Source organism: Oculina patagonica, chromosome 2 (genome assembly GCF_052425735.1).
Source record: "Oculina patagonica isolate OP01 chromosome 2, crgOcupat, whole genome shotgun sequence".
Lineage (NCBI taxonomy): Eukaryota > Metazoa > Cnidaria > Anthozoa > Scleractinia > Oculinidae > Oculina > Oculina patagonica.
Window position 1 is genome coordinate 14563640 of NC_135759.1, and position 12511 is coordinate 14576150.

A 12511-nucleotide genomic window follows, 5' to 3' on the forward strand; every position below is an offset into this window, starting at 1 on the left:
GTTTGTGCATCATGAAGTGGAAAAAGCACAATCAGTTGGATAATAAGGCAACAACCTTATATAAAAGATATAAAAGAGGCCATTGAGATAAAACTCAGAAAACCTTTGTTAAATAGAGACAATGGTTTTGAATTAGCTCCAATTTATGACAGAATTTTAACTCCCCCGAGGCAGTGAAATGTCTTCTTAACATTCATCTTAAAAAACACCACCTCAGTGACTGATGAAGTCTGGATGATATCAGACGAAATATTTCACGCTTTTAAATTTTATTTGCGCTCCGAGTTTGAAAACATTTTGAACCCTTTTAACTATGTATCCGGAGCAGGAAACCAATATTTTCAATTGAACCTTATATTTAACCGATGAACACGATGGAATATTTGTTGAAACCCTTGTGTGCAATAAATTAAAAAAAAAAAAATTGAAAATTAACTCAAAATTTGAATTTTTAATATCATCAAAGTATGCTGCTCTCTTGTGGTCCAAGTTTAGATCGCACGAAAAAACATCAGACGTGACAAAAAGACTTAAAAACAAAAAGACTTAAAATCAAATAAAAAGCGAATAAAACAATAACTTGCCCCTTTTAGTCTTTATTAAGACCATAAAACGTTCAATTAACTAACCGTGCAGTTAAGTTATTTTAATTTATGTTGAACTCTAAACGTCTTTTGTTTGCCAAAGTTCAACGTTGCGTATCGGAATGCCTTTTGTAAGGTTTATTATTTCCCTTAGCAACTGTCTGGATAAAAACACAAAGGTTAATCGCCGCATCATTTGTGCAACAAAGCACGGCAAAGCAATATCGTGTTTGTTGCTACTGTTACGGAGAACAAGCCGTTCAAAAGTGCTTTCATAATAGCTTATATTGGACTGCCGGCGCCGGGCGAAACTCACGAGAACTTTTCACACATCATGAAAGCCATGTTAGTCAATCCGACCATGGCTAGACTTAAGGAAGCGATTTGCGACGGGAGAATGTATCAAACACGACATCTTCTAGAGAGCGGAGTGGACGTGAATTTTCTAGACGAGCAAGGTTTAACTCCCCTCATGCGAGCCGCAGAACTACCGGACGAGAAGTGCCGCACACGCAACAATTTGCTAAAACTTCTGTTGCACTACGGTGCGAATGTAAACATCGTTGATCAGAAGGGTCGACACTTGTTGTCCAGAGCTTGCATCGACGAGAAAGATGACATTGTCAGGCTTGTGTGTAACGTCGCAAACTTAGATGTCGATTTAAACCTACGGGACTATGAAGGGAACACTCCCCTTATGCATTCTGTCCGTACGGGTAACGCCGCGTTAGTTAAGTTCCTTCTTGACGAACTGAATAAGTTTCAAGTCGACATAGATGTCCGAAATCACGAAGACAGGACGCCTTATTTAGAGGCTAAACGACTTGGGTATGAAGAATGCGCGGCTGTTTTATTGAAGGAAGGTAATGCATCAACGAACATTCAAGTAAATCCATTCTTGGATTTTATGCCCTTGAAAGACGAGGACTCTCGGAAAGGCAGGGTTCGAGGTCTTGAGGAGAGTAAATACGAGATTAACAACTCCGCTGCGAAAAAACACACTAATCCGCGAAATATACAAAAGAAGAAAATTCCTACAAAGAAGACAGCTTACTTGTACGGCGAGAAATCAGCCACAACCCACGAAAAGATCTTGAAAAGAAAAACAACTTCTCCTAGAAAAATTTCAAGCGCAAATTCAATAAAAGAAGACACGACAGTTCCGGAAAAGTTACGAACGACCCGCAGGCGGAAATATGCTTGGCACGAACGAGGTATGACAGAACCAATATCACGCAAAGAGGTGATTGCAAAAGAATTCGAGTTGGCCACAACCGAGGCCACGACACAATCAGAAGAAGTGGAGAGCGACGCGGGCGGCGTTACTGCGGTCACCTGCTCACCGCAAGCTAAGTCATCTTTTGTGGACAAACAAGAAACTACAAGTTCAGTGCAAGAAATGACTCGCGTGAATAATCCTGTGACAGCTGTGCCGAATCTAAAGTTTACTCGAGCAGAGACACGCCGACAAAGTCCTAAAATAACTCCCAGATTACATGCAAACCTCACTGCAGGCCGAAAATTGACAGAATCGTTGAAGGCACGGAAACATTTACGATCACACTCTCTCGTCAATAACTCAGTTAACGATGCCATGGACGACAATTTTAGCTGGTATTCACATTTTAGCGTCTACAATTCGCCATCGGTGGCTTTTTTGACTAAAATCATGGCTATATACGCCGAGCAAATGTCTCCCGAGTCTTCATTTCGTTCAGGTGCGGCGAAGAAACCCGACGAGCCGATGGTACCAAAAATCTCAATCGCAGCCAACGAGGCTGGAGATGACTCACGTTCCGAAGGAGGCCGATCTTCTCCTTCAAGGTCGGCGTTGTCAAGCCGATGTAATAGTGCTTCGAGCTCGGTATCGGGTCGGAGATTCCAGTCGGCAGTATCACGAACTGTCGCTTCGTATCTATCAGGACCGAAAAGATCTCTTTCAACGTTAAAAGTACAAGATTTGAATTTTAGTTTGTAATAAATACTCTCGATGATACTCGATCTAAAGATGTGGATACTCGATCTTAAGATGTGGACAAAACATTGACCCTCAGTTCACGAACTAACCCAGTGCACTTTAAAGTACTCAACATGAACGCATATATCGTATAACATCACTTTGTTAAGAGCAAACTGGCGGCTAACCGGAGCGCTATTCAGGCTAGCCTTTTAGTCAGAAGAGCATTCCGGTTAGCCTAGAGAAGAACACTCCAGTTAGCCTGTTTACGGTCAGTTCTGAATAAGAGTTATGGTAAAATGATGAGTATCGAATGAGTACTCAGTCCATTGGGTAGTCAATGGACTGAGGCTTCAGTGTTTTAGTCCACCAATCCCCTAGCAGGTTGGCAGCAAAATATCTTCAACAACTTAGTAGAATTTTACATTTATACACTATGAACAAAGCATCCCTCATTCTGAATGCACATTACACCAAGTATTTATTCTCTATACAAAATGTAATAAAGTTTTTACAAACTCATTGTGTATGTAAAGTCGTTTGTTTTGGTACTGTATGTAATCTCTCACCATGAGGCTGAGTTTAAGCCTTTTAACGGCTTAGCCGCCTGCTATGCAAGAAATTGCTTGGTAGTTTATAAAACAAGTAAGCTTTTTTTTTTATTATGTGTATAGCGGAGCAGCTGGCCGTAGGCTAAAAACAGCGTCACCGTCGAAATGCGTGCTCGGAAAAAAGAGGAAATGACGCGAGAGTCGAGCACTAACGCAACAAACGGTCTGCCGTGCGAGTCACATGACTTGAACTGTTTCCTTTGACGCAGTAAGGATATTTACACCTCCTTGGTGCCCTACGTCATTATAGCCTTCATTGCAGTTGTTTTTTTTCCGTCTCGCATGCAAGGAAAAGAAATGAACCGAGATAAAAACCAGAAAACTTCCGAGCTTAACTCGTTCCCAGTCTTTTCGCTACTGTTTCCCAGGAGCGAGGCTACGAGGTTTCACTTCAAGGTCTTCAAGCCATTTCTTTGGGATATTTGCGGATACGGTCGCGGACATCTTCACTAATGACTATTGGATGCAAGGCTCTTGATATCCTTTTTCGATTTGACATGTTGCTGATCGAGTTTTATTACTAGCCTTTTCATGAATCACCGCGCGCTCGCGTCATGTTTTGCACTTTTGGGTTGCAAGTCACGTCACGTAGATACGTCGGGCTCTTCTCAGCTTGTACTCGGCTTTAAATTTCACATACAGTATAAACTGTGTCATAAAGATCTTGATAAATTCGCTGAAAACATTAAACTACATTTTATTTTTACTAGAAGTATTTCAGTAAAGGGGAGACAGGGCGATCAGCTGGACTTCATCATAAACCAGAGATATTTTGTTCAATTATTCCTTTCCTTTATAGAATTTTTTATTTCAAATAGATTTCGATAAAAAGCTAAAAGCTAGTGAGAAAAAAAGAAAATAAAAATCTGAGTGCCTGAAGAAAACAAAAAAAAAAAAAATCAGGAAAAAAAATAAGTGCCCCGTGTGAGGATCGAACTCACGACCTTCAGATGTCTGATTTCAGATTATGAGACTGACGCGCTGCCTACTGCGCTAACGAGGCACGCCTGACAAATCGGGAAAAAATTAACATATAAATACATATTTTACCTACATGCTTCTTTGTTCGCCTTTTCTTGCATTAGAGATGAATTTTCGACGCACAATTTTTTTTATGGAAATTATTCGTTGCTTTTTTAAAGGGAATAAACTTCAAGACAATCAAATCACGATTGTAAGGACGTTTAACTAACGTTTCAGTTCACTGAGAAAACACAAACAATTCAGATCCACAAAGTTCTATCTTTTGCGCCCCGTTCATAAAGCCGGTTTGGACCAAAACATGGAATATAAGAACCAGAGTACGGCAAAAGTATTTTTATTTAGCCAATAAATATATTTTTGTTTCGTATCGACATGTATATACTGTAATTAATCCCTAAACATTTTTTCTTGTTTGCCTTTCAACTGGGTGGTCCAGTTAGATAAACATTTCCAACCAAAAGAACTAAAAACTGTAATGATTCACGGTAAACATTGTAATTTTATTTTTGACAAATTAAAATGTTTGACAAGGGACCCCACATGGATTTGTGAAGTCATAATGTACAGTTTTAGTTTGATTTTACAAAAAGGTGATAATTGGCAGTGCTCTTGTTCAATAGGCTTTACAATTCAGACGTGTTTCACCCTTACAAAAGGGTCGTTGTAAAACCACGGAGTATAATCACCTCCTTTCAAAGAACCTTTTTCGAGAAAGTATTAGCCTGCGAGGCTCCCGAGTGATGTTACGCGTGCAAAGCGAGCGGAAGTGCGGGGCCTGAGGGGGAGTACCACTCGGGAGCCTGTTTGCAGGCTAATGAAGTGTAGGATACCTTGTCAACTGGAAAACTTTTTCGAATGGTTTTGTCAATTTTAAAGCATCTTTTGTTGAGAACCGAAACTGATATTGGTCGCCGACCGACTCACTTGATCGCAGTTTTTAAGCTCAAAATTTTTTCTTGAAGTACAATATAAAAATGCATGTTAGCTTTCGAATTTTTGCCAGCCAGAGTTGCCTTTGTATAGGACCTGTTCTATGGTCACCTCAAACATTTTCACAAAGTTCAGTGATTTCCGTGTTTTGTTCGTTTTTTTATGTCTACAAAAGTTAAGTCGTATTAAATCCAACCTTTCTTCAAAACGATCACCCTGGCCCATCTCTCTGTGAACACTCTTATCACCGAGACGTTGCTTCAGTCTTTTAGAGCTTTTAAAAAAGGTCTATGCTGACTTTTTAGATCGACGATCGAATGGATTCCATCTTCTAAAAGTTTGATGATTATAAGAAAACTACGGAATTTGTACCTTGTGTTTTTGGCCGATTTGGCGCAACTCTGACCTTTGTTGCAAAAATTTCCCTTGCAAATTATTTCTTAAATGCGTGCACATACTGATTGTTATTCATCACAAGTACAGTTTTGCCGTCACCTTCTTGCTCCGTTTACGACGCTGCGAAAACGAAAACATCTGCTTCACTTAGCTTGAAAAATAGAATATTATGACGCTGGGACAAGAAGGAAGATATGTTCCAAAGCCAGGAGCCGATAACTGGACCGAAACAACTATAGTTCAACCTAAACTGTTGGTGTTGTACAAATACAAGAGACACGTGCACAGTCCTGGAGATTTCGTGGAACTTACTCCGTCTTAATTTGGCTGTCGCGTCTTTGTGGAATGCTTTCAGGTTGGTAGAATTATCTAAATCAGTGTTGAGATGGCTAATATTTAGTCTTTTCTTGGATTTTTATCATGTGCCCACGGTAGTTTCGCGAGGATACACTTGCTGTAAAAGCTGTATGCGCATCTCGAACTGAAGCACTTGTCTGGCAAAACAAATTGTGATTGCCGCTGATTCATCCAAGGCGATGATAATGAATTTCTTTTGGAAGACATCATAGCTTCACAGTAAAATTACTAGTCAATTAGGTACACAGTGAACAATTCTCGTAAACCATAACGCGCCTTCAAGTCTCGAGAGTGAACAATCAATGTTGAATATTGTTTGTCGATTATTGGAAAAACATTTTTCACAAACAATATTGGGTAAGGAGACACAAGGGCATTACTTTTTTCGGGGGAGAGGGGATGGGGAGGTTAATCATAAAATCAAGGCTTATACAGATCCCAGAACTGCTACTGGCCAAAGAACATTTTATTACAAATTATATACAAAAATGGCAACAAGAGCACCGGAACGCACGCTCATCAAATTCTTTTTTCTCGCAATCGACCAAAGCAATCCCCACCACTGTTTTACAGCGATTTTAAATGGAATCAAACTACTATAAGATGAAATTGCAATTCACAGGCGCGTCGTTTTCTTTAGATATTACCCCATTTTCTCGTTAGTATGTTTTTGACTGTATTTATAGCCCCGAAAACTTCATCCCCAAATATTTCGAAAACGCTCTCATAGAATTTGTTCAAACTTTGCCAACATTGAGGCAGCTATGTGTGGTACAAGCTCCCATAAACAATTTTCGAAAAAAACTCCTGGTGCCGAGGAATACCATCGAAAGTAAAAAACGTAATGACGTCATTTCGTCGCTATGGCAACTCCGATGTCAATATAACACTGGTCATAAAAAAATTTCATCTTTATTTAATACAACTGTGGTGATAGTTTTTCGATAGCATTGTTAATGGCGACGTAGTTAATTCTCAAACTAGAGCGGTGTTACCCCTAAAAAATCCAGTTGAGCCACCTTAAGGGGTTCATGTGGTGATGTATCGATCCATACTCTTTATTTCGACTCCTTGATAGATTCCGAGAAATGACAATAGTATCCTAAGAGATAATTCCGTGATTCAATAGATATTCCGTACTACAGAGATAGACCAATGTTCACTCTAGACTCCTTTTCGTTCTTTTCGATTCCTTGATAGATTCCGAGAAATGACAATAGTATCCTAAGAGATAATTCCGTGATTCGATAGATATTCCGTACTACAGAGATAGACCAATGTTCACACTAGACTCCTTTCCGTTCTTTTCGATTCCTTCCTTGAGCACGTTTTTTAACTGTCAATCACGAGACTCGACTCAGACCTCGCAGGTCAAAATCGGCCCTAGTCCCTAGCTTATTTACAACACACTTCCCCCTGATTGACGGAGTCAATCATAAGGCGAGACAAACTTTAACTATGACTCTTAAATTCAGTTCAGTGTTCAAATTGGTTCAGACAGTTCATGCAACAGTAACTGTTGGGATGTCTTCATCCCTGACCATCTGAATGTTCCATCCGCTGTTTGGCTGTACAGCTTCCGCATTAGCTGTGACTTCGTCAAGTTCATTAACTTCAAGAGGGTAGAGCTTCTGAATCGGACGTTTCAGAAGAGTCTTGTTGAGAGAATTGTCTTCTATTCGATCCCACGGAACACCCATCACCTTGATCAGGGTTTCTTCATTCACAGTATTGTTTGAAGAACCATCTTCAACCACATTAGACTTTGATGCAAGAGTTACTTCAGGAAATGGTTTAGGTGTTGCTGATATTGCTGCTTCCTCTTTCTTGATCAGCTCCGTTAACTCTTGACTGTTTGATGCCCACTTCCTCATGTTAAAGCCTCCTTCTCCGAAGCGCAACTTCAATTTCCGGTAAAGTTCAAAGCTGTCCTTTACCGTGTCCTTCCCAGACGCAAAATCATCAACATACAAGGCTCTGACAACAGTGTCTACAAAACTTGGATCAATGTTCTCATACTTTGATAAGTGATTCCTTAGTGTCACATTCAGAATGAATGGAGAGCATACAAAGCCGAACACAAGCCGTGTGAATCTCAGTGTGATCACTTCCGGATTTGAAGAGTTGATGTCATCTATCCACAAGAACCTCAACAAATCTCTCTCCTCAGGATTAATTTCAATGTTCAGGAAAGCCTTCTCCAAATCTCCGATCAGAGCTACTTTGTGTAAACGGAATCTCACCAAGATATCAAAAATCAATGGAGTTAAGGCAGGGCCTGGCAGGAGACAATCATTCAAACTTGTTTCGGTTCGAGACTTTGCACTAGCATCATAGACTACTCGCAGTTTGGTTGTGGTTCTATCTTCTTTCACTACTTCTTTGTGAGGAATGTAATGAACAGTTCCAGGAAGGCATTGTTCTTCATGTCTCTTGTCAATCATTTCAACTACACCTGAGCTCAATTGTTCCTTGATTACAGTGTCATACTGCTGTAAGATGTCCGGCTTAGCTTTCAATCTCTTCAAGGAAGATGCGAGACGGTTTTGTGCCAACAAGTAGTTATCTGGAATAACAGGATGTTCTTCCTTAAATGGGAGAGACACTTCATAGCGGACCCCGTTAAACTTCACCTTGGTCAGATAATCTCCAAGAAATTCTTCTTCTTCTTTAACTCCAAGAGTGTCATAGTCCCAGAACTTGCTCAGTTCATTTTTGAGGGAATCATTCTTTGAGACAAAATCTTCCTTGACCACCATACACTCCGTCTTCATTACATGTGACATGTTAACACTTGAGGGACTTTGGCATGAATTTGCGACATTTACAGAACCACTCAACACATACCCCAATCTTCTGCGAATTGCAACAGGGTCATGAATCTCCCCCCGTACCACATGGTTTTGAACGACTGACCAGTAATAATCTGCTCCAATTAGTATGTCCACTTCAAGTTCCTCATCCCCTTGTGAATAATCAGCTAGAGGTAAACCTTGCAGATGTGGGTAACACTGCTGTGCAACTTCAATCGTTTGGTTTGCAATAGGGCCACAAATCAAATCAACTTCATAGGCATTAACAAACACTGTCAAATTGTCTTGACATTCCAATGCAAACTGAACAACGTCACATTTCTTCAATGATGCTTCACTGTTTCCAAACGTTTTAATTAGGACTGTTTCAGTTGCAATCGACGATAGGCCTAATTTGCTCCTTAATCGCGTGTTTATGTAAGACTTCTGAGAACAAGAATCGAGCAGGATTCTCACATTACAGGAACTTTCTCCATTAGGATTTCTGACAATCGCTCTAGCCGTTTGCAACAAAACACAGTTGTTCTTAACATCTTGAGTGAAATACAAATTTGTACTCACAGTTTGTTCCTGATTGTTGCCTCTCGCTTGTCCGGCTGGAGAAGGTTGACCTGGATATTCTTGGACGTTGCACAATGCTAAATGATGTTTCCCGCCACAACGGTAACATCGAGCCTGACAATCACGACTCAAATGACCACTCCTCAGACAACCAAAACATTTCCCTTTTCGACGGAGAATTTTCTTTCTTGCTTCGGGGTCGGTTACAACAGCACATCTGGTTGAAGGATGTGGTCCATTACAGAAAGTACACCACGTATCCTTGTTTAGCGGCGGTCCTTCGTTGCTTGAAAATAGAGTTGACGATGTGGGGGGTCTTCTGTTTTGACCAGGACGAAATCCAAGTCCAAACCCATGTTTTTCCTTTGACCTTTCTTGCTCGGTCACCGGTCCCAAAGCACACCTCTCGCGAATTCGTAATTCTTCTGTGAACGACTTCATGATAGTATCAAGGTCCCATTCATCGGATGCCTCTCGACTCAGGATAAGACGTAATTCTTGCGGAATCTTTCCCATAATTACAGGCGTCAAGAATGTTCCATATGTTTCGGTTGGAACGCCGATTCCTTGAAGGCTTCTAACTGCTGCCTCTGTTCTGTCCAAAAGTTGCCGCAATTGCTTTAGATCGTTTCCATCGTTTACCTTTGAAAGTTGCATCAACAATTCGATATGCTTCGAAATGATGACTTGTTTGCTTCCGAAGCGCTTGTTCAACAACTCAACCGCATGGCTGTAATTCGAGCTTGTCAGCGTTAATCCAGAAATTGTTTGAGCTGCGGGACCTTCTAGAAGTGATTTCAGATACTGAAACTTGTCCACATCATTCAAGCTGGTGTTTTTGTCAATGGCCGATTCAAACGATTCCCAGAAGGGATGCCAATAGATAGGATTGCCGGAAAATTTCTTCAACTCGAGTTTAGGCAGCTTTGCATGAGTCGCAATGTTTGTTGACCCGCTTGAATGTGTCCCTGACGTTTGAAGGCTTGAATTATTAGACGATTGCGAATCCAAAATCGCTCCTTGCCCTTCCTGACTTTTTCCCTCGTTTGTTTTCGCATCAATAGCTGTTTCTAGGTCGACTATACAGGCTTGAATTGCACTTTGGAAGTCACAACTTTCACTCACGGTTTCTTCGATCTTCGAGTCGTCTACCAAATCGACAATTTCGTTATCCAATGTCTTTAGCTCCGACAATTTATCCTGTAACGTACAACGCAGGGATTTGAGCTTCTTCAGAGCATTAGGCTCTTCCGGCTTGTCTATTTGATCTTTTGCTTCGTGAATGGTTTTCCTGACGAACACGCGGTGACTTTCACGAACCTTTACCTTCTTCTTCAATTTCTTCTTCAGTTCCGACATTGTTCGAAGCTTGTTTTCACAGTTCCTTTCCTGTCCCGGTTCTTCTCCCGGGTCTCGGCACCAGAATGATGTATCGATCCATACTCTTTATTTCGACTCCTTGATAGATTCCGAGAAATGACAATAGTATCCTAAGAGATAATTCCGTGATTCGATAGATATTCCGTACTACAGAGATAGACCAATGTTCACTCTAGACTCCTTTTCGTTCTTTTCGATTCCTTGATAGATTCCGAGAAATGACAATAGTATCCTAAGAGATAATTCCGTGATTCGATAGATATTCCGTACTACAGAGATAGACCAATGTTCACACTAGACTCCTTTCCGTTCTTTTCGATTCCTTCCTTGAGCACGTTTTTTAACTGTCAATCACGAGACTCGACTCAGACCTCGCAGGTCAAAATCGGCCCTAGTCCCTAGCTTATTTACAACATGTGGTTCACTACGGATTTTTTGTTATTTTTGGTGCCTCTATGAAGGAAGAAATCTTTACTGTTTCATCATTTGGTTTGTTTTCTGTTTCATTTCTTCATAAAGATAGTCAAGGCATGCGCAAAAAAGTCTGCAAAGAAGCCCTTCAATATCGAGCGGGAAACAAGCATCGTACGCGTACAAGTCTCACCCAGGGGCACCCAGGGGGGGCCGAAGACTCGCGGATTTTTCGTATCACAATCATCGCCGGTAATTTGACGTCACATCCGGTCAAAAATGGGCAAAAATGTCGAGCACATCTGTACAGGCCCGCAAATGATCCCAACCCGCAAATGATCCCGGGACTGCAAATGATCCCCAAATTGGACCGCAAATGATCCCGGGACCGCAAATGATCCCAAAATTGAACTGCAAATGATCCTCGGACCGGAAACAGTCGCCTAACCGTAAAAAGTTGGATATGCGTGGACTAAAGAATTTGGACAGGGGATTTAAATTTATTTAATCCATTTCTTTATTAATAATACAACAATTAGAAAAACAATTAACGCGAGAGAATGTACCGTATTTAAACGATTTACTAAAGTAAATTCAAAACCACAACTGTATCAATATAGCTGATAAATATGCTCCGATTAGTAACCTAAAACGTGACATAAAGTTTAACAATCCAACCAACAAAAATATGAACTCTCTCCAATCAAGGGATGATTTATTTGCGGCGAAATGCTTTAAGCTGATAGCCATTCACACGCAGTCACGCAGCGTTCATAGCGACATTATAAATGTCTAGACGTAAAGTCTGGAAGAAAGTTGAGTTTTGTTGCTGATTTCTATCATATCGATCTCCGACTCTTGTTATCGAGCTACTCTCTTTCGAAATCTGTGGTTATTTTTTTATTTGAATGTCTTCATCAAGTCACTGAAATAAATTCTGACACAGGCAACTAAAAATTCTCTCAAAAACTGACTTCATTTTCGCGTAGCTTTCAGTACAGATTAATTGACAGTAAGAAATTTGCACGTGCAAAAGTTGACAGCTCTATGCGTGCGGTATGCAAATAAATTTACCCAGAGACGCTGGGCTGTAACCGTTTACTGTATTTCATTTTATATTTGCAAGAACGAATTGTGAAGGAAAATGTGTTTTCAAATAACGGTTTCAAAATCTGTCATAAACTCCAAAATTCGCACGTAGAAATTTTGTGCGCTTCCAAGGAAAAGGAGGCTCGTGTCTACCAAGGCAGCATTGCACAGGAAGTGGCTAATTAGACAACAGAGGCGTCTTCGAAGATTCATGTTTATTTTTTAGGTGCGTTTTCTAAATGAAAAACTTAGATAGTCACATGTTAATTTTATTATTTCGCGCGTTATTTTCACCGCTTTTAATCGTTGCGTTTTATTATGCCTGAGGCACTTGGTCTTTTATAAAAATACATCCATAGACGATTCATAAAGTCCACGCCATTCCAAGTATTCTGTTGTATCATTTACACAAATCATTTCCGGTACTGGGATCATTTG

General features: G+C 40.5%; 2 protein-coding genes and 1 non-coding gene across 3 annotated transcripts; 1 reads left to right on the plus strand and 2 right to left on the minus strand.

Moving 5' to 3' along the window:
- Positions 1-602: 602 nt before the first annotated feature.
- Positions 603-3064, plus strand: LOC144643100 (uncharacterized). The gene has a single exon (XM_078502243.1). It carries the CDS (start codon positions 919-921, stop codon positions 2560-2562), a length of 1644 nt encoding a protein of 547 aa, XP_078358369.1. The 5' UTR covers positions 603-918; the 3' UTR covers positions 2563-3064.
- A 1004-nt stretch (positions 3065-4068) lies between these two features.
- Positions 4069-4155, minus strand: Trnam-cau (transfer RNA methionine (anticodon CAU)). The gene is given in 2 exon segments: positions 4069-4104; positions 4119-4155. It is a non-coding gene; the product is annotated as a tRNA-Met (tRNA).
- Positions 4156-7321: 3166 nt separating this feature from the next.
- LOC144642163 (uncharacterized) lies at positions 7322-10552 on the minus strand. Its single transcript, XM_078501152.1, has one exon. It carries the CDS (start codon positions 10550-10552, stop codon positions 7322-7324), a length of 3231 nt encoding a protein of 1076 aa, XP_078357278.1.
- Positions 10553-12511: the final 1959 nt, after the last annotated feature.

What these genes read in the sequence shown, in the direction of transcription:
- LOC144643100 (XM_078502243.1), top strand. Translation starts at nt 919, where the DNA reads ATGAAAGCCATGTTAGTCAATCCGACCATGGCTAGACTTAAGGAAGCG.
- LOC144642163 (XM_078501152.1), bottom strand. Translation starts at nt 10,552, where the DNA reads ATGTCGGAACTGAAGAAGAAATTGAAGAAGAAGGTAAAGGTTCGTGAA.